Source organism: Mirounga angustirostris, unplaced genomic scaffold, assembly GCF_029215605.1.
Source record: "Mirounga angustirostris isolate CCGP_5_RB_7025 unplaced genomic scaffold, mMirAng1.0.hap1 SCAF_7, whole genome shotgun sequence".
In the NCBI taxonomy this organism is placed as follows: Eukaryota; Metazoa; Chordata; class Mammalia; order Carnivora; family Phocidae; genus Mirounga; species Mirounga angustirostris.
In genome coordinates, this window is record NW_026991715.1 from 112,086,184 (window position 1) to 112,111,058 (window position 24,875).

The 24,875-nt window shown below is 37.9% G+C and overlaps 1 protein-coding gene and 1 pseudogene across 1 annotated transcript; one reads left to right on the top strand and one right to left on the bottom strand.

Annotated features, from left to right (window-relative positions):
• Window positions 1-2,530: 2,530 nt before the first annotated feature.
• Window positions 2,531-5,348, bottom strand: LOC123835531 (protein phosphatase 1 regulatory subunit 12A-like; annotated as a pseudogene).
• Window positions 5,349-14,078: 8,730 nt separating this feature from the next.
• Window positions 14,079-24,293, top strand: LOC123863236 (zinc finger protein 300). The gene is made up of 6 exons (XM_054513951.2): window positions 14,079-14,361; window positions 15,073-15,199; window positions 15,860-15,903; window positions 20,136-20,262; window positions 20,505-20,631; window positions 21,733-24,293. Exons 3-6 carry the CDS (start codon window positions 15,889-15,891, stop codon window positions 23,285-23,287), a joined length of 1,824 nt encoding a protein of 607 aa, XP_054369926.1. The 5' UTR covers window positions 14,079-14,361; window positions 15,073-15,199; window positions 15,860-15,888; the 3' UTR covers window positions 23,288-24,293.
• Window positions 24,294-24,875: the final 582 nt, after the last annotated feature.

Sequence of the window (24,875 nt, forward strand, 5' to 3'; positions counted from 1 at the left end):
ATGGAATGGAATATTATTCAGCCATAAAAACGTGAGATCTTGCCATTTGTTACAGTATGGATGGACCTAGAGAATATTATGCTAAGTGAAATAAGTCAGAGAATGACAAATACCATATGATTTCACCTATATGTGGAATCTAAAAAACAGATTAAGCAAAATAGAAGCAGAATCATAAATACAGAGAACAAACTGGTGGTTGCCAGAGTGAGGGGGTTAGGAGGAAGGGTGAAATAGATGAAGGAGATTAAGAGGTACAAATTTCCAGTTATAAAGTAAGTCACAAGGATGAAAAGTACAGCATAAGGGATATAGTCAGTAATATTGTAATAACATGGTGACATATGGTTAACTACACTTACTGTGGTGAGCACAGTATAATATATAGAATTGTCAAATCACTATGTTGTACCCCTGAAACTAATGTAACGTATATCTACTATACTTCAATAAAAAAATTCTTAAAAAAATAAAATGAAGGGTGCTTGGGTGGCTCAGTAAGCTAAGCATCCAACTCTTGATTTTGGCTTAGGCTGTGATCTCAGGGTCATGGGATCAAGCCCCGCATTGGGCTCCATGCTCAGCATGGAGTCTGCTTGGGATTCTTTCTCTCCCTCTCCCCCTTCCCCCACTCACGCTCGCTCTCTCTCTAAATGAATAAATAAAATCTTTAAAATAAAATGAAGGAACACACACACATTTAATATGTACAATCAGTAATACAGTTGGCCACTATAAACTTTACAGTGTATGGTTTATTCAAATGGCTAAACTGTTTAGTGGTTAAGGAGACAGTTATTTGTTAGATATTTTTTTCCCATGGCTTAATGAGAATAGAAAAGCTATTTTTCCAAATAAAAAACTATCTTCATTATGAACTTGGTTTTCCTCTTAAAAAATTTTTATTTATTTATTCATTCATTTATTTATTTATTTATTTAGAGTGCAAGTGGGGGAGGGGCAGAGGGAGAGAGAAAGCATCTCAAGCAGTCTCCTTGCTGAGCATGTAGCCCAGTGCGGGGCTCCATCCCACAACCCTGAGATCATGACCTGAGCCGAAATCGAGAGGGACACTTAACCAACTGAACCATACAAGTAACCCAGGTTTTGCTCTTTTTTTAAAAAGAAAAGGCCACTGAAATGTATAAAGTAGTCGGAAGATGTTGGCAGTATCAAAATTAATGTCTCTTTACATGGCAATGACATGCATTTAACAATAACAGGTTAAGTCTGCAAATGCTGTCATAGCATTACTTTGGCTAGCACAGGGTTTTACACAGTAGTCAGATAAATTTAGGTATGTGATGTGTAAAGAGTTACCTTATGCAACCTTAATCGGGGTCGAACACTAAGAAATAAAAAATGAAAAGAAAAGTAAAAGCACTTTAAAGTAGAAAAATGAGGGCACCTGGGTGGCTCAGTCGGTTAAGTGTCTGCCTTCAGCTCAGGGTCCTGGGATGGAGCCCTGCATCAGGCTCCCTGCTCAGCAGGGGAGTCTGCTTCTCCCTCTTCCTTGGCCCTTCCTACCCCACTCATGCTCTCTCTCTCTCTCTCTCTCTCTCACTCTCAAATAAATAAATAAAATCTTTTAAAAAAATAAAGTAGAAAAATATTGTAAGGATAGGGCTCCACCTGTTGTATGCCTTTTAAAGCCTTTATTCATGCTAGCATATTTTGTTTTTTACACAATTATGGAGTAGCCTACTTTGCATTAACAGATATGTGAAATAAGAAAATAGTCAAGCATGACGTGGTAGTCTAAAGATCAAAACAAGACACTTGTCTATATATACAGCATCACTCAGGACCTACTAAAATGTGAAGATTACAGCATCTAATATCTTATACTACAATAATAAAAAACAAACTGACCAATGAAGGCAGAAAATAGGGCTTAAAGGAGTCTAATCTCAATTGACTTTAAAGCTTTACACAGGAAATAAATGCATATTGCATAGTGAAAGCAAATATTCCACCAAGAAATTTAGGTGAGAGACAACACAACATTAGCCTAATTAATACATAACAATGATCTCAGAAGAGCATGTGTCATTTTCTATAAATGAAAAAGCTGAAAACATGGAAGAGTCTGGCACATGGAGAGTTAGAAAGGAAAAAATACAAAACCAAACATATAAAGTAAAAAAATATATATATTGAAAAACTCAAAACTGTGGCTCATCAAAAATGTTGAATACTTGTCCTCTGTGAGAGCTCAAAGTTTTTATTGACATGAAAGTGTTTATGTAAAATTAAGCCTTATTGGTTAAATATCTGAGGAAGATCTGGCCTTGAGCACTTTCTTTATATCCTAGACTTGTAAACCAAGTTTTCTCAGTCATTAAAACAAACCTCTCAGCAGCTGCATTAATATGGAACAATGGTCTCAATACAAGAAAATAAAAAAATGAAACAACCTAGGTAAGTGGGCATTTGGCAGGATATCTGAAAATGATAGTCTCCAAGGATTCTTCCCCGGTTTCAAGTGACTCGATTATGGGCTGCTGGGTTGCTAATATGTGTGGTTCCATTACTTGCTGCTTCTCTTTTTAATTTGGAAAGTGTGCTCAGTACTGACCAATGCCCTATTTTCATCCTTTAACTTTTATTTGTCTGCTTTTAGGTCTGGTAGCATTTGAGCTCTACTTCTACTTCAGGTCTTCATTCTTTCTAAAGCTCTTTGTTCCTTCTTTTCCATTTCTAATAGTGACCTCACAGCAAATCTTTCTTAACTCTGGGTGGCCTTTTCCAACTACGATTTAAAATCTGTCAGTTCCATATTTGCCTCATGTAGCTATTTTAAGCTTTTTCTTTTCAGCTAGAATTTGTTCGTAAGGGTTCTTATAGTCTGGAATCAATCCTTTTTTAGCCTGCTACTGTAAGGTTTTCTTTCTTTTAAGAAACTATGCTCCAGAGCATTCCAGGAGGCATCATACTGATCACCTAGCTGATGCGGGATGGGCTTCTTATCTAGAAATGGAATCTCAGTTTTATTCTTATTTGGATCCCTCTTCTCTATGATTGTTCCTCTTGTACATTTTCATTGCTGTCTTATTTCCGATATGAAACTTCCATAGATCTTATTTCTCCTTTTTGCCATCATTCTGTGATTGATTTAGGTTATGGTTTATCTTCTTTTTCCTTTTTTTCTTTCTCCCTCTCTTTCAATTTTCCTTTGTTAACTCTGGAGTAAACAGAAATTACACCTACAGGACTATTTGGCCTGTTTAGTTGACTTGAAGCATAGAGTGAACTGTTCATGGTAGACCATGAAGAGGACAGGATGGTTGAACTTGAAGTTGATTCTAGTCTGTAACGCATAAAGCTCATATGTTCTGAAGTACTTTTGTTTATATTCATCTTCTCTAGACCTTTCTGACTCCTTTTCTTCTTGATTCTCTTTATCCTGTTTTTCTTCATTCTTATTCTCTGGTTCTGGTAGAGCAACTTCTTACTGTTTTTCAGCCTCTTCAGTGTCACCCCCTGCATTGATCTTCTAGACTGTTCTAATTTTCTAGATCTTCCTTTTCTTTGGGATTCAAATTCTTCATCTCTAGGAGGAGTGAGATATGATGTGCATCTCTCTTTGACCTCTGATGTGGAGGAGACAGTGCCAGCAGCAGATGTAGTCAGGATTATCTGTTTGGAGGTTTTTGATTACTAATTCAATCTCCTTACTAGTTTTAGGTTAATTCAGATTTTCTACTTCTTTATCATTCAGCAATGGTAAGTTTTGGGTTTGTAAGGATTTGTCCATTTCATTTAGATTATCCAGTTTGTTGGTGTACAATTGTTCATAGCACACTCATAATCTTTTTTATTTCTGTAAGATCAATTTTTTATCTTTTTATCTTTTTTATTTCTGATTTTCTATGAATCTTTTCTCTTTTTTCCTAAGTCAGTCTAGCTGAAAGTTTGTCAATTTTGTTAAAGTTTTTGAAGAACAATTTCTTGGTTTCATTGGTTTTTATTATCTATGTTTTTTCTATCTGCTCCAATCTTTATTATTTTCTTTCTTCTGGTAGCCTTGAGCAGGCACTCATAACTATCATTATGTAATTTTATCACTGTAGAATTGCAGTGTATTATGATTCTGTGTTCTTAAATAACTGATTAGATCAGACTTCTCTAAGACTAGCAGGTTTCCATATGTAACAAAAACTCCCCCCAAGTGCTACGACTTATCACCTTGCTTTATTTCACTTTTTTAATGGCACTTTTTTCATGTTATAATTTATTTTGTTTATTTACTCTCAGTCCACTTTGGTAGCATTTAAGCACAATTGGGGCAGAAATATTTAGCTGCATTATTATAATGATATGGCTCAAGTTCTAGAAGAATGCATAGTACATAATGTTCACTAAATATTAGTTGAAGGACCAAATGATAGGGTGAATGAACAGTTTTACTGACTTAATCTGTGTGGAATAATATTCCAAAATTTCATAGATTAGGAAGTTTATATGGTGTGGGTAAGCTGGGATTAAGAAAGACCAGAAGAGAAAGGTATTTTTGTTTTGGGAAGATAATCTAAATCTTATTTGCTATGGCAGTTGGAGAGAGTAGTGATAAGTTTATATACTAGTAAGAAGAGTGTTCTCAAAAGCCTTGAGGTGAAAGCTGGGGAAGAACAGACTGAAGTGGAATGGATTAGGGGAAGAGGTGTTTATATTGTCAAAAAAAGGAGCAGATACATGTAGGGCATTTTAAGCATGGTGAAGTTTTTTTTTTTAAAGCAAATTTATTGAGATATAATAGACACAATAAACTGCACATATTTAAAGTATATAATTTGGTAACTTTTGGCTTATGTATATATCAGTGAAACTATCACCGTAATCAAGACAAGGAACATGTCCATCCCTAAAAGCTGCTTCTTACCCCTTGGTAGTTAGTCTTTCACCAGCTCTCCACCCTCTCCCCAGACAACCACTGATCTGCTTTCGGCCACTATATATATTCTTTTGCATGTCCTACAATTTGATATAATGGAATAATAACATGTAAATTCTTGTTTTTACTGGTTTCTTTCCACATACTGTTTTGAATTTAATCCAATTTGTTGTGTATCAAGAGGTCATTCATTTTTCTTGCTAATTAGTATCCCATTGTATGGATAGTTTATCCATTTGCCTATGATGGATATTTGAGTTACTTCCAGTTTTTGTTACAAATAAAGCTGCTATGAGCATTCCTGAATAACTATGCACACATGTCTTGGATATTGTGTGTTGTATGCACACATGCCTAATACTTATTCTCTTGGATAAATATTAGGCATGAAATGGCTGGATCATATAGGTTTATGTTTAAAGGAAATTACCCATTTTCCAAAGTTATACGCCATTTTGCATTTCTACCAGCTCTGTGTAAAAGTTCATTTCTCTACATCCTTGCCAACATTTGGTAATACTAGTTTTTAGATTTTGGCCATTTTAGTAGGTGTGTAAGTGGTATCTCACTGTGGTATTAATTAGCAATTTCCCTAATGACTACTGATGTTGGGCATCTTTCTATGTTCTTTTTTGCCATTAGTATATCTTTAGTAAAGTGTCTGTTTAAATCTTTTGCTCAGTATTTAAGATTTGGTTGTTAGAACTCTTTATACATTCTAGCTACTGGTTATTTATCAGATACATGATGTGAAAATATTTTCCCCTAGTCTGTGGCTTGTCTTTCCATTCTTTTCATGGTGTCTTTTGAAGACCAGACTTTCAACTTATCATTTATTCTTTTGTGGTTCATGCTTTTATTGTCCTTACCTAAGAAATCTTTGCCTAATCCTAAATCCCAAAGGTTTTCTCCTACATTTTCTTCTAGGAGTTTTATAATTTTAGATTTTATATTTAGGGTTATGGTCCATTTTGAGTTAACTTTTTGTATATGGTATGAATAATGGATTAAGGCTTCGTTTTAAAATATAGATATCCAGTTATTTGTTGAAAACACTATTTTTCCCCTCACTGAAATACCTTTGTTGAAAATTTGTCATTATATCAGTTGGATCTATTTCTGATCCATTTTGTTGCATTTATCCATTTTTCTATCTTTACACCAGCACCACACTGTCTTGATTATTGTGGCTGTGTATATAATAAATCTTGAGGTCAGGTAGTATTAGACTTAAAACAGTTTTTTTTTTTGCAAAGGTTTTTGGCTATTCTTAGACCTTTTCATTTCCATATGAATTTTAAGAATCATCTTGTAAATTTCCTCTCAAAAGCTTGCTGCAATTTAAATTGATTGCACTGAATCTATAAATCAATTTGAGGTTTACAATAATGAGGTTTCTGACACATGAACAGGACATAGTCCTTTTATTTAAGTCTTCTTTCATTTCTATTTGCAATGTTTAGTAGTTTTCAATGTATAGATGTTTCACAATTTTTGTCAGACCTACCCCCAAGCCTTTCACATTTAAAAGAAATTCTGTAGATGTTTTAAATTTTAGTCTGATAATTTGTTGATAGGTATATGGAAATACAACTGTTATTGATCTAGTATACTACAACCTTTCTAAACTTACTGATTAGTTCTAATAGTAGCCGTTTTGTTACAGGTGGTAGTAGAATACATCCGATTTTCTATATAGAAGACCATGTATCTATAAATAAAGATTGTTTTATATTTTCCTTTCCACACTGGGCATCTTTTATTTCTTTTTGCTTTATTGCACTGATTAGAACTTCCAGTACAATGATGAACAGAAGTTGTGGGAATGATTCCTTCAACTTTATTCTTTATTGTTAAGATTTTTTAGTATTCTATGGCTTGTTCTTTTCCATTCAAATTTTAGAATAACCTTGTCTAAGTTTACAAACAACAACAACTTGCTGTGATTTTAATAGAAATTACATTAAACCTATAGATCAGTTTGGAGGAGAAATAACTTCTTTACAGTTTATGAATCTTAAACTCAATGGATATGATGTATCTCTCCATTTATTTGATTTCTTTCAACAACATTTTGTAATTTTCTTCCTAAAGATCCTTTAAGTGTAAGCCCAAGTATTTTGATCTCTTTGTACCAATTGAAATGATATTATGTTTTTATTTCCATATGCTTATTGTTAGCCTATAGAAATGTGATTGATTTTTATGTACTGATGTTCTTGTATCCTGTGACTTTGCTGAACTCATTTTTAAAAAAGACTTTTATTTATTTATTTGAGACATAGAGATAGCAAGAGCAGGAGTGGGGAGGGCAGACAGAGAGGGAGAAGCAGAATCCCCACCGAGCAGGGAGACTGATAAGGGGCTCGATCCCAGGACCTTGAGATCATGACCTGAGCTGAAGGCAGACACTTAACCGACTGAGCCACTCAGGTGCCCCTGCTGAACTTACTTATTAAGTTTTAGGCTTAATTTTGGTAAATTCCTTTGGATTTTCTATAAAGGACTGACATCATTCATGTCAGTTTTCTTTCTTTCCTTTCTGATCTCTACAGTTTGAATTTTGTCTTCTTGTGTTATTTTAATGGGTAGAATTTCCAATACTATGTTGAGTTAGAGTAGTGAGAGCAAACACTATTGCCTTGTTCCTGATCTAAGGAGGGAAATGTATAATATTTCACCATTAAATATTTGTTTGCTATGGGTTTTTTGTTCTTTTTTGTATATGCTCTTTATCAAGTTGAAGAAATTCCCTCTATTACTAGTTTGCTGAGTGTTTATCATGAATGGTGTTGGATTTTTGTCAAATGATTTTTCTGTGTTGGTGGATATAATCACATACTTTTTCTTTGTATCTTGTTGATAGATGGGTTACATCGATTGGTTAATTTCCAAATTTGAGCCAGCTTTGCATACCTGGAATACATTCCACTTTGTCATAGTGTATAATTCTTTTAATAGATTGTTGGATTTCGTTTGCTAATATTTTGTTAAGGATTTTTGTGTCTAAGTTCATGAGGCACATTGGTCTATAGTTTTCTCTCTTGGTATGGTTTTGGTAATAATTTCCTGATAAAATGATTTGGCATGTATTCCCTCCTCTGTTTTCTGGAAGAGATTAATAAAATCGATGTTATTTCTTTAAATTTAGATGAATTCTCCAATGAAACTGTCTTTTCTTTTTGCAAGATCTTTAATTAAGAGTAGATTTTAATTTGGACTATGCAGATTATCTATTTCATCTTGGTTGAGTTTTGGTGTTTGAGAAAATGGCCCATTTCATCTACCTTCTCAGAGTTATGAGGCTAAAGTTGTTCATAATATTTTAGTACTATCCTTTTAATAACTGCAAGATTTATAATAACTTGTTAACATCCAGGTCTGCAATTTCCAATATCTTTTTCAAATCTGATTTCTTTTCTTTTTCTTTGATTTTTCTTCTTCTTATGAGTATCATTTTCCAGTTTCTATACATGTCCAATAATTATTTTTTTAAGCTTTTATTTATTTATTTGTCAGAGAGAGAGATACAGAGAAAGCACAGGCAGGGGGAGCAGCAGGCAGAGGGTAAAGCAGGCTCCCCACTGAGCAGGGAGCCCCATGTGGGACTCAATCCCTGGGATCATGACCTGAGCCGAAGGCAGACTCTTAACCAGCTGAGCCATCCAGGCGTCCCTACGTGTCTGATAATTATTGATTTGATGCAAGACATTGTGAATTTTACCTTGTTGGGTGCTACTTTTGTATTCCAATTTTTTGTAAACCTTTCCTCTGCAGTTCAGTTGTTACTTGGAAATAGTTTGATCCTTTTAAGTATGATTTGTTAGGTGGCACTAGAGCAAGATTTTAGTGTAGAGCTAACTACTTTCAGTATTGAGGCAGAACCTTTTGACTACTCTTCCCAATGCCCCATGAATAGCAAAGTTTCCCAGTCTGGCTGGTAGAAACAGGTATTGATCTTGGCTTTTTGTGAGATCCAGTTACTGTTTCCTCCTTCATTTCATGTGTTTATTTTCCCAAACTTTGATAGCTTCCTTATATACATACACTGAGCAATATTCTGATGAGTACTTGAAGTAGATCCTCTGCAAGACTCTGGAGTTCTCTTTTTGGTACAGCTTTCTCCTCTTTGGTCCTCTGCTCTGTGATCCTAGCTTCCTTGGTTCTTTCTCCTCACTCTGGGAGTCTGCTGGACTTTGCCTGTGCTCCCTTTCCCTGTGTTGTGTCCTGGAAATGTTCTCAAGGCAGCAAACTGAGCAATCAAAAGGAGTTACCTCATTTGTTTCCCATCTTTAAGGATCACTGTCCTTAAATGCCTGATGTCCAATGTCTTGAAAACCATTGTTTAATGCATTTGTCTGGGTTTTCCATTGTTTCAGGCAAAAGTGTAATCCAATCCTTGTTATTTCACTTTGGCCAGAAGTAGAAATATGGGATTGTTTTATAAAATTTAATTTTGTTTCATAATGTTATAAGTATTTTGAGGTTCTAAAGTCAAATTAACAGAACATGTACATTCAAAGAAGATTATGTACTATCTCTGTCCTCTCTATCTTATTTTCTTCTTCCCTGTGGTAGCAAGGGTCTACAATGGGCAATGATTCCCACCTCCTGGTATTCATGGCCTTTGTAATACCCTCCATATGAGTAAGTAGCATTGAACCAATAGAATATGGCAACATAGAGTGAGTGTTACTTCTGTGATTAGGTTATAAAAGACTGTGACTTCCATCTTGCTTACAGATTCTTTCTCCTGCCTCAATAAATATATAAGTCACAAGTTGGAGAGTCCTGCATGGCAAGGTACTATGGGTAGCTTCCATTCAACCGCCAGCAAGGATGTGAATACCCTTCATTTAACAATCCTTGAGACAGTGAATTCTGCCAACAGTCATGTAATTGAGCTTGGAAGTGGATCTTTCCTCATTTAAACCTTCAGATGAGACCCCAGCCTAGGCCAATACCTTGATTATAGATTTGTGGGAGACCATGAAGCAGAGGACCCAGATAATCCATGTCCAGATTCCTGACACAAAGAGACAATAAATGTGTGTTGTTTTAAGTCACTTAGTTTTGGGATAGGTTGCTACATTTAAGTAGATAACTAACAGCACTCTTTATAGGTAATATTTTGATGGTTTATTCTTCCATTATTTGCTTTTTATTTTTCAGATACACACACACACATGCATACAGTTGGTCTTCATTATTCACAGATTCCATATCTGCAAATTCACTTAATTGCTAAAATTGACATAACCCCCTGATCAATGTGGTGCTTTTGCAGTCATAAGACATGCACAGAACAGTGAAACATTTGAGTTGCCTCATGCACACATTTCCATGTGAGGTTGAACTGAGGGGATGCTCTTCCTCTTGTTACAGCTTTCAAGAGGATGGAGACAGCAGGGGCAGTATAGTATAAGAAACTCCAGCTCTGGGGCCACTCTGTTATAGTTTGAATCTAACTCTGGCACCTGTTAGTGTAGTGACCTCAGGTAAGTCACTTAATGCTTCTGAACTTCATTTTCTCTTTTGTAAAATAAAGAAAGTAGAATCTCCTAGGATAAGTTGATTTTAAGATTGTTATAAAAGTTGTACAAGTTGTAAAATTCACGAAGTTGCAATATAAGATTATAATACCTGTAATACATATGTATTGTGTGTATGTGTCTTATGTATCTGTATATGTATAAGTATATATATTTATATATTTCCCCTAAGAGCAATGTTTCAGCATTCACTAATTCTGTTTGCAGCAACCTTATATAGAACATAACTATAATGAATAATGGGACTTGACTGTATATATATTCATTCATTTTCATATTTTATAAAACTAAGTAGTAAAAAACCATCTTCATTTTTCCCCATAACATTATATCCTGAATCTCACTCCATATAGTTACATAGAGATTTTTCTGTCTCTCTTACTGATGAACAGTACTGTTTTATGTGTATATGATAATTTATACAACTAGACCTCTGTTAATAGATGTTTATCTTTTTTTTTTAAAGATTTTATTTATTTATTTGACAGAGAGAGAAACACAGTGAGAGAAGGAACACAAGCAGGGGGAGTGGGAGAGGGAGAAAGCAGGCTTCCCGCCGAGCAGGGAGCCCGATGCGGAGTTCGATCCCAGGACCCTGGGAACACGACCTGAGCTGAAGGCAGATGCTTAACGACTGAGCCACCCAGGCATCCAGATGTTTGTCTTTTTTTTTTTTTAGTATTTTTTATTTATTTATTCATTCGAGACACAGAGATACAGAGAGAGAGAGAGCATGAGCAGGGGGAGAGGCAGAGGGAGGGGGAGAAGCAGGCTCCCCGCAGAGCAGGGAGCCCAATGCAGGACTCAATCCCAGGACCCTGGGATCATGACCTGAGCCGAAGGCAGACGCTTAACCATCTGAGCCACCCAGGTGCCCAGATGTTTGTCTTTTGATATCAAAAAAATAATACTAAATTGTAATGAATAATCTTTCTTTTGACTATTTTTTTGGTCCTTTTTTTTTTTGCCAATGCATCTTTGAAATATATTCTTGGAAGTGGAGTTTCTGAATCAAAGGGTGAAAGTTAATGACAATAACTTTTGACCGTCCTCCCCTTAAGAGGTGGGGCTCAATTCCCATTTGATTGTCAGTGGGCAGGCCTTCCTGAATCATTTTTAGCAAACAAAAGACAGAAGAAGTAATGAGATATTACTTCTAATTTAGGTATAAAAAGACTGTGGCTTCTATCTTATGTGCCCTTGCATGTGCGCTCTCTCTCTCTCCTTTGACTCACTTGGGCTTGGTAGAAGCCAGCTATCACATTATGAGGCAGGCTTGAAGAGAGGGAAGACCACTACCATGTCAAGATAATCAAGTAGCCTGTAGAAAGGTCCACATAGTAAGGAATAGAGCTTGGAAAATGATATTCTGAGATGTATAATCAGCCATTTGATTGAATCTGAAAGCATATCCTTCTCCATTTGAGTCTTGAAATAACTGCAGCCCTGACCAACAGCTTGACTGCAAATCCATGAGACTAAATCTGAACCATCCAGCTAAGCCATTCCCAGATTGACTCACAGAAATATTTGACAATAAACATTTGTAGTTTCAAAGTGCTAAGTTTCAGGTAATTGATTACACAGCAAAAGATAACTAATACATGTATTTTTGCTAGCTATTGCTAAACCACCTATACAGGGGCTGTATCATTTTTCTGTCCTACCAATAATACATGAGAATTCCTGATTCCCATTGTCCTTATCAACACCATGTATTTCCAAAATTAGAATATTTTTTTAAACAAGCAAATAAATGAGACAGAACCTTACTGCAGCTTTAATTTGTATTTATTTCATTATGAAGGAAGTCTTCTTCAGTTTCTTGTTTACTGAGACACATTAGGGACAGCTTCTCATCACTCTTTGGATCAAGAGCTGCAGTTTTTACAATTCCTACAAGGCTCTCCATGGTTTCAGCCCCTTCCCATATCTACAACTTACACTGGCATCACTCCTTGAGGATTCTGAATTAATCATCACTGTACCCTTTGTGCAGTGTGCACTGTACCCTTTGTACCCTCAGTCTTAAGCCTGAGGCATGCAATAAATATTGATGTAACTGTGGGAGTTTAAATTGAAGAGAATGAGCACAACTGCCCACTTCTTACCCTCTTCTTTGTCTTGACCAAAAGTTAGGCCTCTCTCTTCCCTCAGGCACCTAAGCTTTGGCTCCTCCCCAAGTTTAAACAGAGACTAAAGCAAGTTGTATATGCAGAACATCCTCCCTTAACAGCTTTTTCTCAGAATGTGAGGACCCCAGAAACATTTTAAAGTGCCCTGTTTTTGCCACATACACACTCCGACCTCTTCAAAGTTCCCGCTAACCCATCTTAACCCTATGTTAAAGAAAGGGCGGGGGGGGGGGGGGCGGGAGTGGGGGGGCGGGGTCAGTTTGATTTTGAGATGCTTGCAGATTTCTGAGATTGAAGTGTTCTCCCATCTTTCTTTTTTTTTTTTTTTTTTAAAGATTTTATTTATTTATTTGAGAGAGAGAGAGCACAGAGGGAAAGAGGGAGAAGCAGACTCCCCACTCAGCAGGGAGCCCCAGGCAGAACCCCGAGATCATGACCTGAGCCCAAGGCAGACGCTTAACCAACTGAGCCTCCCAGATGCCCCTGCAATCATCTTTCTGAATAAAATCTCTCCCTAAGTCCAGATTTGTTTTTACTTGACATGAGAAATATAAGTGCTCAATGTAAAATTGCTGCTCATTTAATTACATGAGCCAAAAATAATGTCTCCTTTGAAAACCATGATTCAAAATCGGATCTATTTAAGCACATAAAACATGTTAACACATATAACACACACATATATTCATTTATATCTTATAAATATATAAAAGCCTGGCGTATGACCTAATGGTTATGGTAAGTGGTTTGTAGGTTTTTTCACGTGATACTTTCCTGAAATCTAACCTCCTCGCCGGCTTCCTCTCCATTTTTTTCTTGTTTTTCAGTCTCCCCTTTCTCTGTCTCAATCTCCCTCTCTCTCCGAGTCTCCCGCGTTGTGTCCTTTAGCGTCCCACTTCTGTCCCTCTGCGCCCCGTTTTCTGCCCTTCAGGCTCCCACCGCTGCCTACACAGGCCCCTACTTTCTCCGTCTCAACGTCATCGCTCTGGGCCTCAGTCTCCTCCCCGTCTCTCAGTTTTCCTTTCTTCTTCAGTCCGCCCCTGCAACTCCCTCCAACATTAGTAATTTCCCCCAGAGAATTCCTTATAATCGCTTTTAGTTTAAAGTTCATTTCTGCTGTGTATCCCTCTCCTCCACCCACCACCACTTTGGCCCCTCTTTCCCACAGCGGCAGCTCCACGGAGGGGACACTACCATTTCACGTTTCACCCCTCTCATCAAGTAGAATCTCCCGGTGCAGGGCTGTACCATTTACAAACATGTTTAAGTAGTGTCGTCAATGAGAGTATTTTAACATTCCAAATTCTTTCTCTTTCACCAAATGCAATCTTTTACTAGAGGTCGTATCACTCAAACTTCTTCCCCAATCCTCCTGTAAAAGCTCTCTGCAAAACCTCGTGCCTCACTGGTTTGTAAAGTCCTCCTTTCTGTCATCTTTCCCCCTCCCCTCGCTGCCGCGGTGGCACAGTCCAAACTCAGGAATAAATCGAACTCCTCCGCGTGTACGGATCTGGCCGGACTCTCAATATGGCGGCTCCCACAACGAGATACAGCGCCTGGGAGCCGCCATCTTGCCTCTTGAACAAAGCCGCCGAGGATGCAGAGGGGGCCAAACCGCCCAGTACGGAACAGCGCAGGCTCAGGAGCCCCGCGCTGCGCTCTCCCAGACAGGAAGCGGGAGAGTTCGCCAGTATGGCTGTGACAGCCGTCCCGGCTAAAGCGGTGATGGGCGTTTCGGGACCGGATAACAGAGCCGCAAGTCGGAAGGCGGCTGTGTGCGGTGAGTCCGTTAGATTGGTAACAGGAGGCAAGGGGTCTTTGAGGGTCAGTGATTGGAGGTTTATGACGTCAGCGGTGGGGAGGTTTGTGGGATTAGTGTTGGGTTTATTTGGGAGTCAGGGTTGGAGTGAGGTATGAGGTTAGTAATTGGGGCATGACGTGTCAGTGATGGGGTTGCCTGTGGGATCAGAAATGGCGTGTAGGGGCCTGACTGGGGTCAGTGATTTAGGGGACTCTGGAGAATCAGTGATTGGGGAGGAGGCTTGGACTAAATGACCGGGACATCCATGTCGTGGTCAGTGATATGATGGTCATGGGGGAGTTCTGTGAGTGTGTCATTGCCAGGCCCGAGGATTCAGAAATTTGGAGGGAGCAATAATCGGATCAGACAGTCATGATGATCAGCCCCAATTTACTGGGAAAGACTTTTACATACATTTAAAATTTCCACAGGTTTTAGGCAACCCTTGAGTTCTTAAAGTTAGACGCCCTTCTCAGTTCACCATTGCACCCTGAGCCTGGTGCCTCCCCACCCCCCATGATCATTTTAAAACAAGACCGAACAAATAAAAAAGGATGGATTATTACCAAAAGTGTGACTTTCTGCCTTTTTCTAAGCTTATTGAAATAATTTTATATTTTATTCAAGAAACACTGAGCACCTGCTGGGTACCCAGACATGAGCATTACTATTTTGGTTGTTTCCTTCCAGATCAGTTTTGACAACGCCTGGAATACTCCATATAAAACAGTCTCCGTGTCATGGGAGCATTCAGTTCCTCTGAATCAGTTCAGTCTTGTCTGCATGACTCCTCCTGGGACTGAGAAAAATTGACCAGGTATATACCTTCCTGCATTGTAGTATATTCTCTTGTACGAGTGCTTCCAACCTATCACCATTTTTATACACAGATGACTGCACTGTTGAAAATCTGCAATTACAGTTTAAACAGAAAACATCTTAAAATTAACATTTTGGTCCATGAATATTGATTGGCAGGAGAATTTGCTGAGTTGACGGAAAATATAAACGCTCTCTTGGGAGATCATTGAATTCAGCTACTGATTCTTTCTGGGGAATAAGGGAACACATTTCTCAGTTTTCCATTTGGTCATGGCCATTCTTAGTGCTAGGGAAGTCCATCTGCAGTTAATTTTTATATAAATCTATTCATGTTTATTGCCTTATAAAAATATTCTACAAATAGAATTACTGGTTCATAGGGGAACAATAAGCTCTTAGTGAGTCAATATGAAACATATCTATACAATTAAATCGCCTTGACCAAGTTCTTTATCATCATAGTGTAGTCACAAGAGGACTTCCTTCACCTAGTGCTTCCTGACCGTTCTGCAAGGACCAAACAGCCTTATCCCTGGTTGTCCCATCATCCACCTGACGTCTAGTGGTGAATGTTTCTGGATTGGTGAATGTGGAAGCTGCAGACTGGGTCTGGTCTGTGAAAATGTCCTTCTGATCACCAGTTTTGCTCTTTCAGGCTTCTGCCCTGTTGGAAGAAAGCAGAAAATGATGAAGTCCCAGGTGAGTTGCTTTTACTTTTTTTTTTTTTTTTAAAGATTTTATTTATTTATTTGACAGAGACCAGAGACAGCGAGAGCAGTAACACAAGCAGGGGGAGTGGGAGAGGGAGAAGCAGGCTTCCTGCTGAGCCGGGAGCCCGATGTGGGACTTGATCCCAGGACCCTGGGATCATGACCTGAGCCGAAGGCAGTCGCTTAACCAACTGAGCCACCCAGGCGCCCTGCTTTTACTTTTAATTTTTAAAATTTCCTCTTTCATTTTCTGTCCAGTCAAATGGGGAAGTACAGATAGCTACAATTTGGAGTAGGGAAAAGGTAACCAAAATAAATATCAAGACCTAGAAAGAGTTCTAGGTAACATGTGGATAACCTGGCCTGAAAACATTTTTAAAAACGGATGTACCAATTTTTCTGATCTTCTTGCAAACATTATCAGTTATGCAGTCCTCTAAAGAGAAAACAGATACATTTCTCATGGAAAGAAATTATTTCTTGCCATGTAAGACTAAAACAGATTTCCATTCTGGGTCTTTCTCTAGGTGGTGGAGTGTATACAGTGTTCTTACCAACACTCCTGTGGTAAATGCAACAGATTTCTTATAGCTATATCGTACAATGATCTCTTTTAGAGGGAAGGTATCATAATGTCATAGCTAAACGCCTTGAACCTTATTCTTCAGAGCTGGGCGCATCAAACTACCGCCTGTAGGCGAAATCCAGTTGTCTGTTTTTATGAACAGTTTATTGGCAGCGCAGCTGAACTGTTTGTTCATGTATTGTTGTCTATGGCTGTTTTCCTGCCACAATGGCATTGTTGGGTAAGTCAACAGAGACCGTATGGCCTGCAATGCTGAAAATATAAACTTTACGGGAAAAGTTTGTTAGGTTTCTGGTTTAGAGGACCTTATTGATTACAGAGGCTTCCTATTGTCCAATTTTATCTACTGATAAAATCTATAACACAGGATAGGTACATTTTGAATGGTCTTCCAAAATCTATTTTCTTCCCAAAGGGCAGTTCTTAAATTATAATTATCTGGCAAAGCTTTGTAGAGCACAGGCCCCTGATGTTCCATACCCTTCATTTGATTTCAGATTATGTAGGATCACTGTCCAACTCAAGGCCAGTTTCTTCTCTGTGCTTCCATTTTTAACAGTCTACATTACTTTTTCTCCCTGCCAACATTGGCTATATACATGGTATATAAGTTTTAAACTATATAAACGATAAAAATTTCAAAACTGAGACTCATTTTAACTTAAACTCTCTTCCTCCTGAGATTATCAGTGTTCACCATTTGTTTGTAATCTTCCAAACCTTTTCAATATGAGTATAACTGATTAAGTGTGTACATGTGAAAGTACAGATGTATAAGAGTGTCTCTTTATTGTGTTTTTCTTTTGGAAAAATAATGTTACGTAAATATTCTGTGCTGCAGCTTTTTTTTTTTTTTTTTTTTAGATTTTACTTGTTTATTTGCTAGAGAGAGAGAGAGAGTGACAGTACAAGCGGCGGGGGGAGGGGGGGCGCGGGTGGCAGGTAGAGGGAGAAGCAGGCTCCCTGCCGAGCAAGGAGCCCGATGTGGGACTTGATCCCAGGACCCGGGGATCATGACCTGAGCCGAAGGCAGACGCTTAACCAACTGAGCCACCCAGGCATCCCTGCAACTTGTTTTTTAATTTTACTGTCCCATGTAAAGATTTTTGACTACCTTCCCGTGCCAGTACCTAGATTTCTTTATTATCTTAGCAGATGCATAATATTTCTTTGCAACCTGGTTGACCTGGGACTATTTTCTTATCTTTATAATGGAGATTAGAATCCTCATAGGGTTGTTGTGAGAGTTAAGCGAATAAAAACCATGCTTGGAACTGTATCTGGGGATGGTTTGTTCTGTATTAAGTGTTAGTTATTGTTATTGTTACTATTATTATTATATCATCATCACTGTTAATTGTCAAATCTAGAAATCTCATGTGTATTTTACAGTAGAGCTTAACAAGTGAGTTCTATTGTGAAAAGATGGGGTCGTTTTCTTCTGGATGTCAGTAGCTTTGGAGTTGTGCGGTCCAGCACGGAGCCACCAGCCACATGTGATTACTAAACATTTGAAATTGGTTAGTCTGAATTGAGATGTGCCGTAAGTGTAAAATACATACTGAGTTTAGAAGATATAGTTCCAAAAAGCTCACTAATAATTTTTAAAGACTGGTACACTTTGAAATGATATTTTGGATGAATTGGGATATATATATTTGAAAATTAGTTTTTGATTATGGCTACTGGAAAGTTTAAAATTACCTATCTGGTTAGTCTTATATTTCTGTTAGAGCAGCTTTAGAGAAGGAAAATGGATTTATTATTAGCTTAATGAATCCAACTACCAGGGCTAATTAACTGATTATATGCCTCTTCCTGTAAGAAGAGGGATTTGTATTTTTTCCATAGTGTCCAGAAGTGAAGTCATGTTTGCACACATGTCTATTCTTACTTTCTCTTTCTAACACCTGCTCTCCATCTCTTCCATTCTCCCAGTCACCCAAGCCACAAAAAAGTGTAGATGATAAAAGTACAATTTCCCACTGATTATGTACTGTATTTTTCTCACAGTTAACAAAATCTATACATACTTAGTATATTGAAGCATTTGAGTATATATTTTTTTAAGATTTTATTTATTTGAGAGAGAGAGCATGCACAAGTGTGGGGGGGAGCAGAGGGAGAGGGAGCAGGAGAAGCAGACTCCCCGCTGAGCAGGGTGCCCCATGCAGGGCTTCATCCCAGGACCCTGAGATCAGGACCTGAGCCAAAGGCAGACACTTAACCGACTGAGCCACCCAGGCACCCGAAGTATTTGAGTATAATTAATAAAGCAAAATCCGAATGTTAGAATTACATCTATTAATCTTCCTGTCAGAATAGATTTTCTCTACATTCCACATATATTTTTTTTCCTCATGTCACTGTTATTCAGATCAAAAGAATATAACTGCTTAATGCACAAACTATTTTTAATTAAATGTGAACTTGATTTTATTCTCTATAATCATCATTCATTCCTTTTTAGCAAACATTTGTTGAGTACCTAATGTGTGTCATATGCACTGGCTGGCTGTGGAGTATCTCAAGATTTAGGTATGTTTTTTTTTCTGGGAGGAATGCAGAGAAAAATTAGGTAAACAGATATGGAAACCAGCATTGACAAATAAAAGCTCTGTAAGAGACATGGGAGCAAAGAACTGTTAAAGCAGAGATGGGGAGCAACTTAGAAAGAACCAGCTTTCTAAGGAAGTAGAAAATAGGCTCAAAGGATTATTAAATCATGAGGGAAGTAGGATAAAGATGGGAAGTATTTGCAAAAGTAGAAAGAGCAGAGTGGTTTTAGGAAGGCTAAGAATTTGAAGAAAACTAAAATATAGGGTGTTTCACGGGAAGTTTGACTAAGGGTGTTATTAAAACAATAAGATGCAAAAGATCTTGTTTACAATATCAAGGAGACAGTGTGGAGTGCAGGGGTCAAGAACTCAAGCTATCCATTCAGAATACATGCTTTTAAATCTGCGAGTTAATCATATATTCAATGTATAACCTCTGGCAAGTAGTTACTTAACCACTTTAATCCTCTGTTTTCTCATATGTAAAATGAGGAGATTGATAAGGCTGTTTAAGGGACAAACTAAATACCTGGCAGCTTGATGGTGTGAATGTGGATGAGAGGCACCTTAAGACTGAGATCACTTAGATGAGACTGATTGTATATGCAATATATAAAATTGTATATTAGGGTCCACCCTAATGACTTCATAGAATTACCTCTGCAATGACCCTGTTCCCAAATAAAGTCACATTCTGAGAAATTGGTGGTTAGTACTTTAACATATGAATTTTAAAGGGCTACAGCTCTACCTTGAACATATGGATTCGACATTATTCTTTTCCTGTTGGCTAACCAGTTGTTTCAATATTATTCTTTGAGTAATCTGTCTTCCTCTCAGTTATTTGAATGCTGCTCTTATCATTTATTAAATTACCATTTTCATCAAGTAGGCCTTTTAATTTACCTCTTCTGTTTTCCTGATCTGTTTCTGGCTCTTCTTGTAAAGACAGGATTTTGTATTGTTTCTGCCAAATACCATGATATGATATAAAAGTAGGTGTAGTACAATTTTGTATACTGCAATAGAAATGATGAGAATGATCACTTCAGATTGAACAGGAATATACTGTTACAGGGCTTAGTATCATTCAAGGATGTGGCTGTGGATTTTACCCAAGAGGAGTGGCAGCAACTGGACCCTGCTCAGAGGACCCTGTACAGAGATGTGATGCTGGAGAACTTCAGCCACCTGGTCTCAATGGGTAAGGATGGCTTCCCGGCATAACTCAGACTTGTCCATCCAAGTTCCTTTCCTTATCAGGTGCTATGGTTGGTAGTTCCTGACATATATAATGACTTTTATGATCTTCAGACCTTCCCAAATGGAGGTCATTGTTTTTGCTGAGGGCCACCTGGATTGCTTTATTGTAGCCCTCCTGAAACTACACCTTCACTTTTTCCTTCACTGCAGTCAATCCCAATTCCTGTGATTTCCATTTAATAGGATATCCAGTTTCCAAACCAGATGTCATCTCTAAGTTGGAACAAGGAGAAGATCCATGGATCATAAAGAGAGACATACCAAATTGGATCTTACCAGATGAAAATCAGGCAGATGGGAGACAAGGGAAGTAAAATATCAGTTTGTTTTGTTTTCTTAACTGATGCCTGAGGTTTATGTTCTGTCCTTACTGAAATCTCTTATTCTTTGTCCCTGTGCTGAGAATTTAGTAGGCATTCAACAAATAATTAAATAGTTGTAAGCTTTTAGAAGGGGGAGCTATTTCTTACTGATCTTCTTTCTCTCTGCGTATGTGTATATTTTTAACACCTTTTATGAGAGGCAATAGAAAGGCAAATTCCTCCCAAGAACATAGGTTGTACTTCAGATGGTAAGACCTCCAGGTACATGGCTCTACACAATTATATGTCAAATATAGTTACTGTTTTAAAAGTTCAGAGAAAATGAGAGTCTAAAGATACAACAATTTGAAAGGCGTTTTTCAGAGCATGCAGCTGTAGCTGCTTTGAAAGATATATGAAGTGTTGATGATGCTGAAGGAGGAGGCTAAAGGGAGACTGGTGGGGAGAGAGTATATGAACAAAACCTTGAAGTTAGAGAATTAAAGCTTTTCTGGGAGAACTTTGCTAGTTTTACTTGGGACATATAGGAGGTATTAATGACAAGTAGTGGAATATAAGCTTGGGTTTTAGGTGTGAATCTGATACTGAATCCATAGCAGGATCTTGGACTTTTCTGTTGTTTGTGTTAGTTTTTAATTAGGAAAGTAGACTAAGGAGAGTTAAAGTATTTTGAGTGCAGAGGGACCTTGTTTCTGTGGCTAGCGGTGGCAGGATAATAGTAGTTAAGTATATATATAGGAAATGGTTTGTAAGATAAATGAATTCAAAAGGTGAAAAAGGTTTCCATTCAGAAAGCAGGGAAAATGGAAAGATTCTAGAAGAATAATCCAAGATTCAGAGTGATAATAACGCAGATACTTTTCTGTCTCCGTCAGTTCTAATTTTTTCCATGAATTTTTCTCTTTAACATCCTTTTCCATCCATTCATCTGATCATACTCTATGCTGTACTGGCCTACGAGATGGCTTGTCCCCATCCCTGTGTTCTGAGTTCATCAACTACATTGAATAATCATTTGTTCTGTTCTTCTGCATTCTGTTAATTGTTCTTTACAGTTGTTTTATTTTATCTTTCTTTCTTTTAGACAGGAAAAGTAACCTTGACAACCCCAAATCATGTATTTTGGGGTCTGTTTCCTTCCGTAATAATATCCTGAAAGGAGTCACAAAGGATGGTTCATTGTACTCCATCTTAAAAGTCTGTCAAGATGGTGGCCAGCTACAGAGATGTCAGGAAAACCAAGACAAGCTTTTCAGGCAAGTAACAGTCATTAACAACAAAACAGTGACTGTGGAGTCAGGCCATAAATATAATGTGTTGGGAAAAATATTTCACGATTGCATAGAGCCAGATACTTTAAGACAAAGATCCCATAACTATGATGTATTTAAAAAGAACTTGAAATATAATATTGACCTACGTAGTTGTAATAAGAGCAATTCAAGAAAAAGCCCTGATGAGAGTTTTGGATGTGGAAAATCATCTAGCCATGGTGCATCTGATTCTAATCTTGAGAAAATTCACAATGGAGTAATGCCCTGTAATAATAATCAGTGTGGAAACATTTTTAGTAGTAAACAATCCCTTATTCAGTATCAGAATGTTGAAACTAAGGAGAAAACCTGTGTATGTATTACGTGTGGAAAAGCCTTTGCTAAGAAGTCACAGCTCATTGTACATCAACGAATTCATACTGGAAAGAAACCATATGATTGTGGTGCATGTGGGAAAGCCTTCAGTGAGAAGTTTCATCTCATCGTACATCAGAGAACTCATACTGGGGAGAAACCTTATGAATGTTCTGAATGTGGAAAAGCCTTCTCTCAAAAATCTTCCCTCATTATACATCAGAGAGTTCACACTGGGGAAAAACCATATGAGTGCAGTGAATGTGGGAAAGCCTTCTCCCAGAAATCACCCCTCATTATACATCAGAGAATTCACACTGGAGAGAAACCTTATGAATGTAGAGAGTGTGGGAAGGCCTTCTCCCAGAAGTCACAGCTGATTATACATCATAGAGCTCATACTGGAGAGAAGCCATATGAATGTACTGAATGTGGGAAAGCCTTCTGTGAGAAGTCCCACCTCATTATCCATAAAAGAATTCACACTGGGGAGAAACCGTACAAATGTGCTCAATGCGAGGAAGCCTTCAGCAGGAAGACAGAACTCATTACACATCAGTTAATTCATACCGGGGAGAAACCTTATGAATGTACTGAATGTGGGAAGACCTTCTCCCGGAAGTCACAGCTCATCATACATCAGAGAACGCATACTGGAGAGAAACCCTATAAATGCAGTGAATGCGGAAAAGCCTTCTGTCAGAAATCACATCTCATTGGACATCAGAGAATTCACACAGGAGAAAAACCTTATGTATGCAGTGAATGTGGGAAAGCCTTCTCTCAGAAGTCCCACCTCCCAGGGCATCAGCGCATTCATACAGGAGAGAAACCTTACGTATGTGCTGAATGTGGAAAGGCCTTTTCCCAGAAGTCAGACCTTGTTTTACATCAGAGAATTCATACTGGGGAGAGACCCTATCGGTGTGCTGTATGTGGGAAAGCATTCATTCAAAAGTCACAACTCACTGTACACCAGAGAATTCATAACAGTGGTAAAATCATAATGAACTGAACACAGAAAAGCCTTCTGAGTATTAGCTCAAGCCTTAATAAGTACTAGGAACCTGACTGATTTGATATTTATGGGACATCTTTATAGATAAAATTTTACAAGAGAATTCGTGTCTTTAGTGTGGTGATACCTAGCTCAGCAAAGATGATGGAAAATAATCATAAATGAAGAACATTTCCAACATGGTGTATAAAACTTTTAAAGTTATGGTCCGTAGAACAAATTATGTATATAGAATATTGTCAAGTTACATATTCTTTATTATACTACATTAACAATAACCAGACATTGTGAAATTGCTAATATTAGCTTGACATAATTTTGGCCATACAGTAATTCCCAATAAAGGACATGAGGAAAGCTTGAGTAAAAAGAAAAAGAAAATCAACTCCTAGAAACTACATTATAAGGAGGGGCTTAGCATGACCCCTAAAGATACATGTAAAATTCTTGTACAAAGATGGAAAGATAGGTGGATCAGATTCAATACAGGTGATGTTTATGCATTTTCCCATCTCAAGCATATAAGTTGACCTGTCTCTCTGGAAGGATCCTGGACCTTGAAATCAATGCACCTTGACTAGATCTCCCATTTATTCTTCCTCACTGAGAGTTTGGTATTGTGGAAATGCTTTGGTACTGAGCCAGATGGTCTTGTGTTTTAATCCTGGCTCAGCTACTCACAGATTGTGTGACTTCAAGCAAGCCTGCTTAACCCATCTGAATATTTTCTCTTATCATTAAAAAAATGTAGAGCACATTTTCAGTTTATATTAGTTCTTTTTATCTTTCTCTTTATCCTCCCACAACTGGATGCTAAGACTAATGTGTAAAAACTACATCTAAACTTGCTTTGCATTCCAGACACTCTGCTTTTGATATCCCATTCCCATGCCTGTTCATTTTACTGTCTTTGACCCTGGTAGCCTTGATTCTTGGTATGTTAAAGTGACATTTTATTATGCTTTTATTATTTTTTACATACATTTATATAAACTGGTGATTACACATAAAGACCCTGTCTAATGTCTCTCCAGTTCTTTTCTGACTCCCGCCCTCCCCACAACTGTTTTCCCTGGGAACAAAGGACACTTGCAGAGCAAAACTCTTGGGATGAGAAATTATGCCTGCCACAGATTTGAGAACTTGGTATCTCTAAAATATCTCTTGCTCTCTTTCCTGTGGTTCTGCCTATTCCTCCATGAGCACCCTTGTTTGTGGTGCCCGCAGAAGGGCAATGCTTGGCAAGAATGAGGGTGTCTGTATACTTCTGTTCACATAGTTCTTCATATAGTTCCCACTTGATTCCTTCACATTTCCTGCCCACCTGATCCTCTTCCTGAAGGGCTGAACTGTCTCTTATGAAAAGATGGGGACCCTGTGGGTAAGAACCTCTGCAGGGGAGAGGGCATGCCTAACATGGATGTGGGAAATTCCTAGTTTGTGTGGATAAGTTCTTGACTTCATTATGAACAGTGAGCTGAGAACACTGACATCAGATATAAATTGACCATTCAGACCTGGGAAAGAAGGCCTAGGAGTACAGATTTTGGGTTGAGCTACTCTGACATTTTCTCATGGAAGATGT